This window comes from Pteronotus mesoamericanus, unplaced genomic scaffold (genome assembly GCF_021234165.1).
Source record: "Pteronotus mesoamericanus isolate MK-2021 breed Mesoamerican mustached bat unplaced genomic scaffold, CSHL_Meso_final contig_20, whole genome shotgun sequence".
NCBI lineage: Eukaryota > Metazoa > Chordata > Mammalia > Chiroptera > Mormoopidae > Pteronotus > Pteronotus mesoamericanus.
Window position 1 is genome coordinate 25126039 of NW_026555085.1, and position 17632 is coordinate 25143670.

The 17632-nt window shown below is 37.9% G+C and overlaps 1 protein-coding gene and 1 pseudogene across 1 annotated transcript in view; both read left to right on the plus strand.

The window, feature by feature from the left end:
• The window catches only part of PRIM2 (DNA primase subunit 2), a 276122-nt gene that overhangs the window by 227095 nt on the left and 31395 nt on the right, over positions 1-17632 (plus strand). Inside the window, exons 10-11 of the mRNA XM_054569539.1 lie at positions 2929-3055; positions 12885-12967. Of these exons, the coding sequence (XP_054425514.1) occupies positions 2929-3055; positions 12885-12967 (210 nt within the window). The remainder of the gene's footprint in view (positions 1-2928; positions 3056-12884; positions 12968-17632) is intronic.
• On the plus strand, positions 4913-5756 carry LOC129067551 (activator of basal transcription 1-like; annotated as a pseudogene).

Sequence of the window (17632 nt, forward strand, 5' to 3'; positions counted from 1 at the left end):
TATTGAAAAAGAACAAATCAGGAGGACTTACGTTATTGGAATTTGAGACTTAACTCTAAAGACTTTGTAATGAAGACTGTGGCACTGGCAAAAAGATAGGTATATGGATTGGTGGTATAATACAGTGTCCAAAAATAGACCCATAGTTTTATGGTCAAAGTTGACAAGGGTACCAAAGTGATTTAGTAAGGAAGGGAAAGTGTCTTCAACAAATGGTGTTGGAAAAAGTGTTTATTCACATGTGAATGAAGGATAACAGAATAAGCCATTCCAAAATATGCCACTTTGGCATAGGGATTATTTAGAGTTAAAGGCACAGACTACAAATTTCCCCTTTAAATAAAGGAAATACACATTTATAAAGATGAGTTTGTATGCTCAATTATCTGGCTACCTCTTCCACTCTTACTTCTTTGTAAGATGTCTGTGTGTGCTTACGCATATATACGTAAAGTGTTTTTTTTCCTTTTGGTTAGCTGGTTTCTTAGTAGTTTTATTCATGGGTCCCAGCAAGTGAATGTAGGAAGGTAGGGGGAGAAATGACCTTGCTTACCCTACAGGGAATAAAAACGAACCTGAACTCCGACTCTACAACACACACAAAAATTAGCGTGAGATGAAACTGGACCTAGACTTAAAAGCTAAAACATTGCAGCTTCCGAAGGACAACATAGGGAAGTGTCTTTGAAGCCTGTCTTCAGGAGGACACAAAGAGCAGTACCATGAGTCAATAAATTAGAGGTAATGAAAAATAAAAACATCTGCTTATCTTATCAGAAGATAATATCAAGAAGATAAATAGGCCACACATTGTGAAAATATGTAACACCTCTGCAGACATAGCTTGCTTTACTGTGTCTCACAGGTGTTGCGATTATTACAAATTGAAGACAAGACCCTCCACTAGCGAAAAGATTATGAGTCACTTCATTGCAGTGGTCTGGAACCTGACCCACATTGTCTCCAAGGTATGTCTGGATCTCACAGAGGGCTTGGATCCAGAAAATACCAAGAATTCTTACAATGGAATAATAAAAGAAGACAGTTCAATTCTTTAAATGGGCACAAGATCTGAGTAGACAGTTTACAAATGAGACATATCATTAGTCAAGAAAGAAGTATGAAAAAGTGCTCAACAGTACTAGTCATCAGGGAGAATGTGGAACTCCCATGCATTGTGGTGGGGGTATCCAGCCCCTCTGGAAAAACAGTTGGCAGCAATTCCACTCCTAGATCTTATCCAGGACAAAAATATATGTCCACAAAAGTTATCTTTACAATGTTCATGGCAAACAGGAAGGGAGGGAGGGAGGGGCCTCATAGACAACAGTATGGTGATTACCAGAGAAAAAGCAGGTGGGGAGAGGTAGAAGAGTGTAAAGTGGGGATAAATGGGGATGGAAGGAGACTTGACCGGGGGTGGTGAACACACAATACAATTATAGATGATGTATTATAGAAGTGTACCCCCTGAAGCCTATGTAATTTCATTAACCAATGTCACCCCAATAAATTTAATTACAAAAATGTTCATGACAGCTTTATTGATAATAGCCCCAAACAGGAAAAACCCAGGTGTCCATCAATAGGAGACTAGATAAACTATCTGATATATTCATACATTGGAATACTATTCAGCCATAAACAAACTAATACATGTAATGGCATGTAATCTCAAAAACAAAGACATGAAAGAACTCAGACACAGAACACTTTTTTTAAAAAGATTTTATTTATTTTTAGAGAGAGGGGACGAGAGGGAGAAAGAGAAGAAGAGGAACATCTGTGTATGGTTGCCTCTCACGGGCCCCTCACTGTGGTCCTGGCCCGCAACCCAGACATGTGCCCTGACTGGGAATTGAACTGGAGATCCTTTGGTTTGCAGGCTGGCATGCAATCCACTGAACCACAGAAGCTGGGACTCAGACACAAAATACTCTATACTCTGTGATTCGATTTGTATAAAGTTGTAAAACAACAAACCACAGTGACAAAAATCAGCTCAGGAATAGCTCTGGGTGTGGAGAGAGGGGAAGAATGTTGACTGAGAAGAGGAACCAGGGAACTCTACGTGTTGATGGATATGTTCTCTCTCTCAATAGGAGTATGGATTATGGGTTACATAGGTATACAGTGATTTGTCAAAACCAATCAAATAATAAACTTGAGATATATCCCTTTCACTATATCTAAGTCATAATATTAAATTTAAAAATTTCACCCCAAATATGATACAGTATTTTCCCATCTCTTACTCTGATTATCTTTCCTACTTTAAGTGTTAGAAAGCTTAGTCCCACTATACCGAGCCCTTCAATAAATGTTAGTTCCTGTTTTCTTCCTATCCCACCCATCTCAAATTCCTTTCTATCCCATTAGCTTGTTTGATAGAAATGTGGAGTCAGGAATTCCAGGCACTAGGCAATGGCAGTAGCTCATTCATTCATCATGCATTTGCTGACCACTAGCTTTGTAGAGTAGAAATACAGAGGAAGGCATTAATTATGTTAACAGACATTTCCGAAGCAGAGTGGGTAGGATGTGGGAATTCTGAGAGAACTCAGATAACTTGGGTGGAGAAGAGGCTCAACTGATTTACTTGTAGTATAATATTTGGAATCAAACCAAGAAATACGCAAATTGATTATTTTTCTTAGGAAGGGATTAGCCTCATCTTTACAAATATGGATATAAAACTAGCTGTTTATACCTAAGAAATTTGTTTCTTATAAGTTTTGCACCTTAAAAAATTATTTGTGTCATAAAGGACCCAAATGGTATCTGCGATCTGAATGTACAATACATCTGCCCATGAATGCTGAGTTTATTTTAGAAAACATCACTTTGTGTTCGTTGATCCTAGCTGGCATGGCTGACACCTGGTACAATATTGGCTTACTTGGTCTTTTTCTTTTTTCCTCCAATCAGTTTGATAAAGGCTACTCTTACAATATCCGTCATAGCTTCGGGAAGGAAGGCAAGAGGACAGACTATACACCTTTTAGTTGCATGAAGATTATTCTGAACAATCCACCAGGCCAGGGGGATTATCATGGTAAGTGCTTCCACTTGATATGTTTGTGAAGTATAGGAACCCACTAGCTCTGCAGGAAACACTGAAACAGTGTGACGGCATTTTGCATTACTGACAGGAACTTGTTTCCAGATTAGGTCACTTATCAGTGTCAAGCCAGAGCTCCATTACTCTTCTGCCAATTTGTTTTATTACTGAACTAGGTCAGGCAGGAGGAATTCATTCAGCTTGCTGCAGTTTGTGCTGGACCAGGCTTTTCAGTTCTTAGTTCCCCCTGCACCCTCGTCGGCTGTTCTCTGTCTTTCTTGGGTTCTGCGAGTGTCTTCGAAGACTGACACAAGTTCTTCAAAGCTTTTTGAAACTGAATACCTCAAATTGTAGAATAGTAGTAGGTTAATATTTCAGAAGACTACTGAGGAAAAGTATGTTTTATTCTCATTACTATCATCTGATTAACAAACACAGTTTAAGTGAGGAATAGAACAAGTCATGGTATTGAACACCTATCAATTTGCCTGAATTGTAGGTTAAAAAAAAAATCCATGCTAAACTATTTTCTATAGTTTTCTGAGTTCAGCAACTTTTTCTCTAAAATAGTTCCCTGGGCATACCTTGAAAAGCTCCTTATTTGTCTGGTGTGCCAGAAAATGGTTTAATATTCCATATTAATAAATTTTCAGACTGCCAAAATTTACTGCAGCGTGTATCAAAACTTTTGTTTGTTTGTTTTAGCATCTTAAATGAAACTCTTTTTAAAAAGCTCATGCATGTTTAGGTTATTGAAGATCATATAATCAGAAACAGAATTTTAAGAAAGATGTTACATTCATACAGAGTATTTAAAAAATGCTTGTACATTCATATTTAATAGATGAAAAGGTAGCCCACATTTTTATCACTTGTCAGTCACTTACTGTATGTTTTAGAAATGCATATTCTCAGGCCCTACCCTAAGACATACACACTCGGATGTATTTACAAGTTCCCTGGATGATCTTTATGTTTTCTGAACTTTGAAAACTATTGGCCAGATATTTCTGGTTGAGAAAGCCTCTAGCATTTCTTAGCAAGTAACTTAGATTCAGTTTGGCCAAGTAAACTCCTCCTGAGGGTTCTTCTGTCAATTTCTAAGTCCTAGCATTTGTCACTTATTTTGCTGACTTTTATTAGCTTAAGTGCAGGATTTTATATTTAGTATTCTGGAAAATTTGTATCTTATTTATTCCACTCTATGCTGTTTGATTTTTTTAAAATTTGAACCATCAGTTAAAAAATATTATACTTAGCAAACACTCATATTATTTATAGGCACATTTATCTATCCTTTTGTTAAAATTAAAACTTCATTTTCTAAAGCAGTTTTAGGTTCATAGCAAAACTGAGCAGAATGCACAGAGTTCCCAGATGTCTCCTGCCCCACACTTGAACAGCCTCCCCTCTGTCAGAGTACTTTATATGAGTGGAAAAGAACGTGGAATCAGCTGTTAGATGAAGCTGTTTTACAGATATCAGTTATACTCAGTTGATTGCAGACCATTGATGTTTAAAGTAATTATTGATATAATTGGATTAACATCTCTAGTATTTGTTACTGTTTTTTATTTATTATTGCCTTTGTTCTTTGTTTCTGTTTTTGTCCTCCACATTTTTCTGCTCTTTGTGGTTTTTATTGAGCATTTTATATTATTACCTCTTTTCTCCATTCTTAGCATATCCATTATACTTTCTTTATATGTTACTTTTTTTTTTAAAGTGGCTCTACTTTTCTAAGAGTTTTCGCTATACATTCCTACTAATCCAACTGTCCTTTCAAATCATACTATAGCATATCATGGGTAGCACAAGTACCTTTTAATACTGAAATATTTCTGGGTAAACATGGAGGCAGAGGAGTCGGAGAAGGAACCGACAGAGCGGGAGACTCTGGAAGGGGGAGATCAGGAACCAGAGGCGGCAGAGGAGCAGGAGGAATCCCAAGAGGCGGCTGGCGGTGCCAAGAAGCGGGTGGTGCCGGGCATCGTGTACCTGGGCCACCCCGCCCTGCTTTCGGCCTCTGCATGTGCGGAAACTATTCGGTGCCTATGGCGAGGTGGGGCGCGTCTTCTTCCAGCCCAAGGAGGGGTTCGTGAGGCGGAAGAAGAAGGGAGAGGCAGCAGAAGAAGGGAGAGGCAGCCTCGGCCGCTGGAGGGAAAAAGCGGTCCAACTACAGCAAGGACTACACCGAGGGCTGGATGGAGTTCCAGGACAAGCGCATAGCCAAGCGTGTGGCTGCCAGCCAGCACAACACGCCCATGGGTGCCCACAGGCGCAGCCCTTTCCGTTATGACCTGTGGAACCTCAAGTACCTGCACCATTTCACCTGGTTCCCCTCAGCAAGCGTCTTGCCTTTGAGCGCCAGGTGCGCAGGCAGCGCCTGAGAGCGGAGGTCGCCCAGGCCAAGCGTGAGACTGACTTCTGTCTTCGAAGTGTGGAGCTGGGGAAGCGCTTCCCTGCAGCTGATGGGGACTCTGCCTGTCCAGATAGCTCCTGGGCCTTTGCCCAGCGTCCTACTAAACAGGAGCTGAGGGCCCGGAAGGCAGCTTGTCCAGGGGGTTGTGAACGGGCTCGACTGGCTAATGCTCAGGACCAGGCCCACTTTAACCGAGGGCTCCTTGCCAGGATCTTTCGAGCCCCACCGCCCTCAGAGAGCATGGGGGGACCCTTGGTGGTCAGGGACTCTTGAGGAGCAGGGAGTCCCTTCATCCCCTATCTAACCCAACCCAGAGCTCTGTCTACCTGATAATGGCTGCTCAGGCAGGCATGTAGTCTCTCAGACCGGGAGTCTCTGGTGAGTATCCAGACGTGGTTTTGTGAGCCTCTCTTTCCCTCCAGCTCCAAACATGCCAGGCTGAAGCACCTAATTCATACTCGTAGCATGGTTACGACTCCTGCAGGTGCCTGTTTTGTCTCATTTGATTCTTGGCTGCCTGCTTCTGCCCATTGCGGCCCTCTGAAAACCCCACTTCTTGGGCCCAGGAAAAGCCTTACACCCAGGAGGCCACGTACCAACAACAGGTACGGGCAGCAGCGATGGCCTTTCGTTTAGGAAAGATTCATGGGGATGGGGCTTAACGGGGTGGGACTGGCCGGGGAACCATCTTCCAAATGTATTTATAGAACAGTGTGTGTTTGATACAGCTTTGGAGTTGGGGGACAGTCATTGGATAACTTAAAACTTCCATCTCCTGCGTCCCATTGACTCACCTTCACTCCGTCTGCTCTGGTCTCAGAATTCATTGAACCTGGACCCCTTTCTATCTGCCTTATTAATTTTTTAGCCCATTTTGTCAGTCAGTTATCTAATTCAGTATTTGCTGAGGCACTGGATGGGCATATGAGTGACAGCACATAACAACACATGGTCCTTGGCATTGAGAGGCGTCTAGACCACTAGAAAAAGGGTGATGTTTCAGGAATAAATGTGCAGAGGTACCTCTGGCCTCGTGGTGGATGTGTGGTGTGTAAGAGGTGGGGTCGTGGGAGGGTTGGTGACACCAAAAGGAACGTGAGAAAAGCATTTTTTGACCAAGTTTTCCAAGTCGTTCCTGAAAGGTAAACAGAAGTCTGAAAAGCCTGGTGAACTACAGTTGGAAATGAAGTTCCTTGGATGGAATGTTGGGTTGAAAGCATTTCAAAGGTAGTAGGCACTGTGATTCCTTCAGGTGCACCTCTGTGTTGGGGCTAAGACAGGAGGGCCACAGACAACACGCAGATCAGCCCAGAGACAGAGTCGGTGTAAACCACTGATGTCTAAAAGTGGGTGTCACCGTAGCAAAGAAGTCTGCACGCAGCCTCAAAGAGACTGAACCTCTGGTCAGAATCCAGATACCATAGCTGGACAAATGTAGTGGTAGAAGATCGAAGTTTAACTAAATTTAATACTCAGTAATAAAAAAAACCCTTAGTAATCCAGTAATAAAAATGTTTCATTGACCAAATGAGGGTCATCCAGAAGATCATGTTACAAATCTCAAAATTAATTGTGAAGCTTTAAAATACTCTAATTAAAATCAAGAATGAAGGGAGATACTCTATTACCACAACTAGTCACGAAATCCTGGTGATTCAGAGATGAAAATGAAAACAAAAGAGGAAAAAAAATAAAATTGACATTATTTCCAACTGATATTTCAACATAAGTCTCCAGAAGATTGGTTTTGTTGCATATTTTCACTTAACTACATAAAAAAATAGATAGCATCCTGGTGCACCAGGTAAGATGCCACCTACATAGAAGACTGCATTGAAGTAGGAACACGTGGGCAACGAACACAGCAGATACTACCAACAGCTGTACAGGAATGGGTGAGCATTCACTGCAATTGTATTGACATCAACCCAAATTTGTACCAGTGAGGGCATGGATAAGTTGATGCAATGTAGTAGAATGCTGTACAAGTGTTTAAAAGTTTACATGAACAACAGGTTCATTTTTAAAAAGATGCAAGTTTAAGAATTCTATGGAGAGTATAGTGTCTGACATATCGAGCATAAGTATCTTCATAGGATTTCTGTACTTACATATTCATCGAAATACGCCATTTCTGGGATTGGTAACGAGGATGGCAGAAAGCCGAGGTGAGTGGTGTGACTGGAGAGTTACATGGAGGGCATCAGCTCTGGCCGAAATTTATTTTCATTAAAAACGGGCGGTGGGGGTCATAACGTTAAGATATAATAAGCTTTAACTTGAATACTCACATATGTCATTTTGTACCATTTGTCAATTACAGTATTTTACAATAATAATTTTTAAAGGAGCTATTGCCAGGAATAAAATATTTTTATTTATTGATTATCCAGTGCCTAAATGAAACTTCATTAGATGATTCAGTTGGTTACTTGGTCTGTATACGGGGGAATATCCTAGTCTGACTCAAAGAACAGTGGAATATAATGTAAAATCACTTGATAGAATAAATGATCTTATTGTCTATAAAAAAATACTGAAAAATTTCTAATTCCCTTATATCATTCTGTCATTCATTTCCTTTTTACATAAACCCACATGCATAGGTACATAAGTATATGTAATCAAATACATTGTTCCTATTATTTTGAACAAACATCTGTTAGACCAATTAAGAACAGAAAAATAAAAATGTTTATTTTATTTTTCCTATCATTCTTTGATGTTCTTTTCTTTATATAGTTCTGTTTCAGGCCTAGGCCATTTTTTCTTTCTTTTTGAAGAACTTCCTTTAATGTTTCTTGTAATGCAGGTCTACTGGCAACAAAATACTTCAATTTTTATTTCTCTGACAAAGCCTACTTCTCCTCTTTTGACTGATAATTTAGCAGGGTACAGAAATCTAGGTTTGTGGGAGTATTGCTCTGAGTGCTTTAAATATTCCACTCCACTCTCGTTTGCATGCCGTCTGAGAATGTGAGATATTCTCTTTGCTCATTTATAGCTAAGCTGTTTATTTTCCTTGGCTTCTTTCAAGATTTTTAATGTTATTTTTGATTTTCTGAAGTATGAAGATGATTATACCTAGATGTATTTTTAGGCATTAATTCTTCTTGGTGTACTCTGAGAGTCTTTGATCCTTGGTTTGCTGCCTGACATTAATTTGAGCAAAATTCTCTGTTATTATTGCTCTCTTGAGCTCTCTCTCTTCTCCTACTGGTTTTACATTAGTTGCATGTTATGCCTTTCCTAGTTATCCCACAGCTCTTGGATATCCCGTTCTTGTTTGCTTGCTTCCTTGTTTGTTTGTTTGGTCTTTTTTCTCTGAGTTTTGGAAGTTTTTACTGGCATATGCTCAAATTCAGAGAGTCTTTACTTAGCTCTGTTTATTAATAAGCACACCAAAGGCATTCTTCATTTCTGTTAGTGGTTTTGATCTTTTTTTGATTCTTCCTAGAATATTCCCTTTATGCTTACATTACACATCTGTTCTTGCAGGTTATCTACCTTTCCATTAGAGCCCTCTGCATCTGTCTACAGTTCTGATGCTTGGTCAGTCTCTTTAAACTCAGTCTTTTGCCTTTTCATATGACTTGTAATTATTTGTTAACAGATAGACATGACATACTGCGTGACAAGCACACCAGTAAATAGGCCTTTAAATGCAATAGGGGAAGTGTTCTATAGTCCTACCACTAGAGCTCAGTCTCTTAGTGAGCCTGTGGCCCTGAGTTATGAATTTCAGTAGTGATTCCCAGTCACCTTTTACCCATTTCGGTGGGACAGGATGGCTGGAGTTGGGTATTTCCTTTTCCCCAGGTAAGTTAGGCTTTGTTAAAACCCCAGCATTTTATATCCTGGTAAAATAGTGCCTCCTGAGGGCAGCCCGTGTTAAGAAGAACAGATAGCTTTAGAGCATTTTAAAATGGTTACTTTTCCCCTTCTCCCTCCAGAAGGATGTGGGGATTTCTCTGTCTTACTCACTGTGAAGACCTGGAAGAGCTTCTGGAGGTTAAACTTGCAAAAGCGTAGGGTCCCCATGGGTAGGTCTCCTTGGAGTTTTTCACTCAATATTGCCCAGCTATTTGTCCAGGTCAGCTTTTCCAGTACCAGCATTGGTTCCTGCAGAGATTTCTGCTCTGGTAAGTTGTGATTCTCTATATCTGCTTCTCTCTCCAGTTTTGGAGGCAGCAATTTGCCTTGTGACCTCACTTCTCAGATGGATCCAAGAAGAGTTGCTGATTTTTCAGTTTAGCTCTTTACTTATTTGGATTAAGTGGCAACTTCTAAGCTCCTTACATGTTGGACTGGAAACTAGAAGTCTCTATCCTTTTATTTTTGTGTTACTTGTAAAATTAACTAGTCCCTTGGGTTGACATTATTTCATTAAGCAGCAGTGCCTAGAAGGGTTGTTCTAACAGTTGTGAATCTGTGGAGGTATAACTATATTCCAGATGATGTTTATCTGGAATAAACATCAGATAACTAAGTGTTTAACACAGAGCTTGTTAAACACTTAGTTGTAGTCAGTGTTAGTTGTTTATGAATTCATTTTTCTAGCTATCTTGTTAGTTCAACTCTTTCCAATTTTAAAGATCATTCTCTTTGGTGTGGAAGACAGAAACAAAGTGCTGAGTTCTATTTTCTGTTATCTATTAGAATAACACCAACTTCTCTAAGTAGCAATCTAGTTCTGTTTTCTTACAGTGAACATAGCTTTAGAAGACTTTTGTGTGATCTCTAGTACTTTGGCAATCTTTCATTTGTTCTTGGTTTTTTTCTTTCCAGCCTTCCATACAGGTATGGCCATTATATCAAATGTAATTTGGATAATTCAATTAATCTTTTTGTGTCCTTTAGTAATTCTGGGCTGAACCAAGAATTTCACATGCAGCCTCATCTCTTTCTTACTGTGAAACTTCACAATTTCATTGTCAGGTATTTTGAGCCTAATAGTGATAGCTAACACATGTTGAGTGCTTATAATGTGCCAGGAGCGTGTAAGAGCTTTATATTCAATTCTAACAAGAGCTCAGTGAGTATTTTTCTCACTTGACAAAAAGTGAAGCTGAGTCAACATGGAGATAACAAACTTTGCTCGAGTCTCCCAGCTTGTAACTGTAAACTGCGATTCAAACTGAGGCAGTATAGCTCCAAACTATTTATCTATTTATTTATTTGTTTGTTTTGATTTAATCTTTATTGTATTATTTCCATTATCATTCAATCCCCGTATACCCCTCACCCGCTAGCAATCACCATACTCTTGTCCATGTCCATGAGTCCTTTTTCCTTTTTTGCTCAGTCCCTTCACCCCCCATCTACCCCACCCAGCTGTCATCCTGCTCTTTTATTGATCTGTCCCCATTTTCCTTGTTAGTTCAGTTTGTTCATTACATTCCACATGAGTGAAATCATATGGTATTTGTCTTTCTCTGACTGGCTTATTTCATTTAGCATAATGTTCTCCAGGTCTATCCATGCTGTTGTAAAGGGTAAAATTTTCTTCTTTTTAATGGCCAGGTACTCCATTGTGTAAATGTCCCATAGTTGTTTTATCCACTCATCTACTAATGGATGCTTGGTTTGCTTTCATATGTGGTGATTGTAAGTAATACTGCAATGAACATAGAGGTGCTGGTTTTTCTTTGGAATTAGGGTTTTGGGTTCCCTCAAATATATTCCCAGAAGTGGAATCGCTGGGTCAAAAGGCAATCCATTTTTAATTTTTTGAGGGATCTCCATACTGCTTTCAACAGTGACCACACCAATTTCCATTCCCACCAACAGTACAAAAGGCTTCCCCTTTCTCCCCAGCACTTCTTGTTTATCGATTTATTGATAATAGCCATTCTGACAGGTGTGAGATATCTCATTGTGATTTTAATTTGCATTTCTCTGATGATTAGTGACATTGAGCATCTTTTCATAACACCTATAGGCCCTCTGTATGTCCTCCTTGGAAAAGTGCCTATTCATGTCATTTGCCCATTTTTTAAATTAGGTTGTTTGTTTTTTTGGTGTTGAATTTTGTAAGTATTTTATAAATTTTGGATATTAACCCCTTACAGATCTATTGAGGAATATGTTCTACCATTCCGTGGGTTGTCTTTTTATTTCATTGATGATTTTCTTTGCTGTGCAAAAACTTTTTAGTTTGATGTAGTCCCATTTGTTTATTTTTCTTTTGTTTTTCTTGCCGGGGGAGATATGGCAAATAAAATATTGCTCCTTGCAGTGTCCAAAATTTTGCTGCCTATGTTTTCTTCTAGGATTTTTATGATTTTTGGTCTAACAGTTAAGTCTTTGATCCATTTTGAATTTATTCTTGTGTGTGGTATAAACATGCTACACAGCTTCTCAAAATATTTCCTTGTAATAAAAATTACTATGCTTTTAATCAGAATAAAGTACATCCTATGAATTTTGTGAATTTCATAATTTGTAGGAATCCATAGTGTTGTTATCATGGATGTTTTTATTTATAATTAAGGTTTTTGGAAAACACATTTGTTTGAGCTGTAGGCTCTTTTCCATTATTTTGCCCCAAGCAGTTTCCTATTGATTTCACTAAAAATGTGCAATTGTTTCTAATTAACTTACAGATCTGTATGACAGGAAATAATAAATAATCTGGCATCCTATATTAAATTTTAAATGAAGTATTTTGACTTGTCATTGCAGTTTCTTAATAAAATACATAAAATTTTCTAGGTTTTGGCCTACTACAGCTTTTACATTTCAATTCTGTGTTCCTATTTATGCAAATATTTTTAGAAGTCCATCTTTATTTTTATTTTCCTCATGAAATAATATAGAGATAATATGTATTTACTTAAGTTGTTTTTCTATGAAAGAGTTTATTTGTTCACCTCATTCCCATCCGTGATTCATTTAAATTATATCATTTCTACTCAATGGGAAATAGGTAGAGAATTTACATCCGAAAATGACGTGAGACTTTCATATTTTTTAGAGTTTGCACATATTTTTTTGTTTACCTACCTTCCTTCTTAGTATCTCTTTTATGTAATTTTTTAACTAGAAAAATGTGCAATTGTATAAAGTTTTTATAGAAACTATTTTATAGCTACTTTGTGATTATCTCTGCTTATTAGCAAGTAGCACAATTAAAACTGTTTTCCTAGTGAATGAGGAACTTAGCCTGACAATGCTGTAATGTTTTATGTAACTCTTGAGCCTGTAGTACCCTGATAACTGTACAGCTAAGTCGTCATTTAGATAAAGAGAGGAAAGCAGTTGCACTCATGGGCAATTAACTTTTTTATTAATAAGCTGTTAGACAATTAAGGGGAGCTTAGATAGTCTCTCGAGTGTAGCATTGTGCTAAGTCCTGCATAAATAACCTTGTTGGTGTTCTGGCCTGCTTTTTGTTGTCAGGGTGCCCATTCCGTCACAGTGATCCGGAGCTGCTGAAGCAGAAGCTGCAGTCATACAAGATCGCTCCCGCAGGGATAAACCAGGTGGGTCAGATTCTGCGCTGCATCCTCCGTAATGAGGCATCAGACAGTTCCTCTCAGTTTCATTTCATGTTCTTGCAGTGATTCAGTGTGCTCCTTGTCAGGCCTCACACCAGAGAGCCTATCTTCCAGGTGAGTTAAGCTGAAGCCTTGACTTCTCTGGCTTAGACTGCTTGGAAATTCTTTCCAAGCTCTTTCTAATTCTTTGGTTTGCTAGGCTGCATTTTTATTTTTCTTGGTAATAAGGAAGCTGGAAACCGTTTTTTCTCTCAATTTGTTTTACTATCTCAGTTGAGGGCATTAAAAAAATTTATAGAGGAATAATGCGTTGAAGCTTATTAATGAAGCTGAAAATTAATGACATCTTATTTCATTTTGGACATTGTTTTTTATGCTGCATGTAGGTTAGAGGAGAAGATGATGTAGTGTGTAGTGGCTAAACATTGTGATAAGCATCAATTGTTACTACGTTAAGTCTCCAGTTCTAATGGTAGTTCATTTGGTCTAATAGTTTGTCAAAATACATTGCCTCATAAACAATTAAGATTTTTAAAAGTGCTCAAATGTAAAACCAAATATTTAAGAGTATATTTAAGAGTAGTAAATGTGCTTTTAAAAAATGTTGTGACATTGCAAGGATTACTATCCGTAGTGTGCATTTGAGCTGACTTGGATTTTGAGGGCGTTCAAGGGGAGCTGCTTCTTTCTTAGTTTAAGAAGAAGATATATTTTAGAGCTGGAACATCTAAATCATGTATCCTTAAACAATTATTTCTACTTGAAGAAAATAATTACTCTAGAATACTACTACTTCTACTGTGTCCAAAGTTTAGGTTGAGTTTAGTTTAATTCAATTAAAATCTTAGAGTTTTTTTCGATATTCTGGGCAAGACAGTGCCCAAGGTGCTGTTGCGGGGAGGGGGTGCAGAGAATCATATATAAAGCCTGTTCCTCCCACAGACTCAGTCTGGGGGCAGACATGCCAGATGTCATGAGAGAGGTACAGTAGTCCCCTTTGATCCACAGGGGACATGTTCCAAGACCCCCTAGTGGATTCTTGAAATTGCAGTAAATACTGTTTTTCCCAGACATACATACCTATGATGAAGTTTAATTTATAAATTAGGCACAGTGGGAGATCAACAATAATACCTAATAATAAACTAGAACAATTATAACAAACTGTAATAAAAATGTTGTGAATGTGGTTTCTTTCTCTCTTTCAAACTGCGTTACTGTACTATACTCACCCTTCTTGTGATGATGTGAGATGATAAAATCATCTACATGATGAGATGAAGTGAGGTGAATGGCATAGGCATAACTTAAGGCAGCTGTTGACCTTCTGACATAGAAAATCATCTCCTTTGGGTGATCCTGGATCAGTAGGCCAGTGTCGATGGCTGGATGTTGATGGTTGGGGAAATTGGATATTTTATACCACCACTGACTGTTGTAACTGAAACCACAGATACCAGGGAGACTGTTGTACACAGTGAATATGCTGGGTCTCCTAAAGAAGGCGAGTACTGTAACCAGCCGGAAAGGCCAAGGTTCAGGAGAGATTCTCCTTGAGTTAGGCCTTGAAGAAGGGTTGGGAACTAGGAAGATAGAATTCATGAATGAAAGACAGTATGTGTATAAGAGTATTAGGATTTCAAGTTTAAGATAATGGTGGCACCAGTACATAAACGTGAGTGCGCAATTTAAAAGAAGTAGTTGGATAAGGAGATTAGTTTTAGAGCTGTGGCATTTGAATGGCAGGCAGAATGTGGTTGTGTAGTGCATTAGAGAAGTCAGAACTGAACATCTGATGTTCTTTCCAGTCAGAATTGCAGAACTGTGGGATTGGAAGGAGCATTAGAAAGCCATTCTCTTTTAGGGAATTATAGGATGTGACATGCCCACGGTGCACAGCTAATAAGTCAGTGGTAGAATCAGAAATTGAAGCCGGGCCTTCGAACTTCATGATTATTTTTCTCAATCCCAGGTTACTGTAGAGCTGATTATCATGAGTCTTCCATGGGAGAGAGAGAGAACAAAATAGTGAAGTGAGGAGGTAGGGAGTCAACATCATATCTCAGTTGAGTGAAACACTGGGGGGACTGTGTTCTAAAGGGCAGAGAGTTGATGAATGAAAAATCCAAGTAAAATATTTTGATAAATGCTTAGTTGCAGGTTGGCATAAGTGTAAATTAACTTCTTAAAAAGTCTAGGTGAATGTTGAAATATTGAATGAAAGTCAAGAAAAACATCATTAAAATGCCTGTGAGGTAAAACTCAATGGAGCTACTTTTTAGAAAAAAAACTGCTTGAAAAAAATACCTTCAACTTTTAGAAATACTTACATATTAAATATTAGATTTTTGATGACCAGAAGAGAGAGTATTGCAACTTAACTGACATCACACACTTTTTCAAAAAGGCATATTTATGGGATCATATTTCATCTTCCTTCTTGAATTAGCTTGGTATCCAGCTTAAGAAGAGAACAATTGAACAGCAAAAGAAAGCCAAACAAAATAGGCAGGCCTGCATTTATTTCTCACCCCTCCCCAAAAAGAGAAAAACATGGAGGTCAGTTCACCAACAAGATATCAAAATTCTAAATGTCTCTACCCCACCAACATAGCTTAAAAATACATGAAGCAAAAACAGAACTGAAATGAGAATTAGAAAAATCCACAATGATAATTGGAGACTTCAGCACTCCTTTCAGTAATTAATGGAACAAGCAGACAGAAAATCAGTAAGTATATAGAAGACTTGAACAACACTGTCAGCCATCTTGATTGACCTAATTGACATTTATAGAATACAGCACCAAACAACAGGTGAATACTCTTTTTTTTTCATGTGCACATAAAAAATTAACCCAGATAGATCATGTTTGGGGTCCTAAAAAGCCCATTGGAAATTTAAATGAACTGAAACTATACAAAATAAGTTCTCCAGCTATAATCACTACAGTAAAGCAAGAAAAGTAAAAATAAAAGTCAGATTAGAAAGGAAGAAAGAAAAAATCCTTCCTCTATTCCCAGTGTGAGTTATGAAAAAACATCTCAATGAACATACCAAAGTGCTATTATAACTAATAGATGGTGGAATTCTAAGTCAGTATACAAAAATCAGTGATAAACAATTGAAAACAAACAAACAAAATTTAATGTGCATATGCAAGGGTAGCAAAAAGACATTAATGTTTTTTAAATGTATTTATCAAAATCCGTGCAAGGCCTTTATGCTGAAACACTGATGAAAACAATCGAAGGAGAAAATGGGAAGTGCAACTACCTGGTTCCAAGACTTATTTTAAAGCTACTGGAATCTAGACAATGTGTTAGGGAAATGATAAACATAGAGATTCAGCTGGAAGGAAGTAGACCCACATATATTTGGCCAACTGGTTTTTAAACTAAGGTGCCTGGATAATTCAATAGGGAAAGGGTAGTATTTTGAACAAGTAGTTGTAGGACAACTGACTGTCTGTATAACAGAAGGAGGAGGAGGGGGAGGACATAAACACATGCCTCACACCTAACAGAAAGATTAGTTTGAAGTGGATCATAGATCAAAATGTAAAATATAAAGCTTCCAGAAGAAAGCATGAAAATCTGGACAACCTTTGGTTTGGCATGTTCCAAGAGTGAAAATGTTGATAAATTAGGCTTTATTGAAGTTAAAATTTTGTTCTGTAATCATTATTAAGAGAATGCTAAAAATAAGCCATAGATTGGAAGAAATATTTGCAAGGCACATATTTCATAAAATATTTGTATGGAGAACATTTTATAAAGATGCAAAGAACTCTCAAAACTCAATAACAAAACAGTTTTTAAATATGCAAAAGCTTTGAACAGACATTTCATCAAAGAAAATATGTGAATGATAAATACATGAAAAAATGTTCATCATTAGCTATTAGGGAAATGCAATTTAAAACTACAGAGAATATCACTACATGCCACAGAGTAACGTAAAAAGGTTCATTGTAATACTCCTATATGCCACAGTGGAATAATATCTTTTGTTGTAATCTATGAATGCTTTTACTTTTTAGTAGTTCTTCTTTCTTAAACTGTATGTCATTTGATTTTTGCCATAGCATTATCCCTGTGTTTCAGAAGAGAAAGCTGAAGTTTGTGAAAGATAAGAGTCTGCTCAAACCTAGAGCTTTAATACATGAGCATGCCAGCGTTCACACCTCATCTGGCCTTAAGCTCAACCTCCTTCCACTGCATTGGTCTGCTTCTGTAGTATTTTTCTTTTCTTTCTTATTTTCCTTTTTACTTTCAATTTAATTTAAATTCTTTGGGGTTTCTTTCAGAGAAAGAAACTCTGCTTCTCTATAGCTCTGTCTCCTTTTTTGTTTACGGAAATTACATCTTTATACAGGGCCTGGCAGAAGTAAGGCCTGCTTGAGTATGGTTGGTAGCATAATAATATGAGTGGAATAATTTACAGTTTTCATTTGAACATTTCACCTAAAATGTCATATGGTGTGCTTGAGTGTGATACTGCCATGTTACAGAAATACATGCTTATGATTTTGTAATATACAAAAAGAGGTGTTATTTAAGTGCTGGGCCCTGTATATTATATAGGGCCATGACATCAATTTATAATTATTTATGTATTTGTCTTTTAAGTCATATTGGAAGAAAAAGA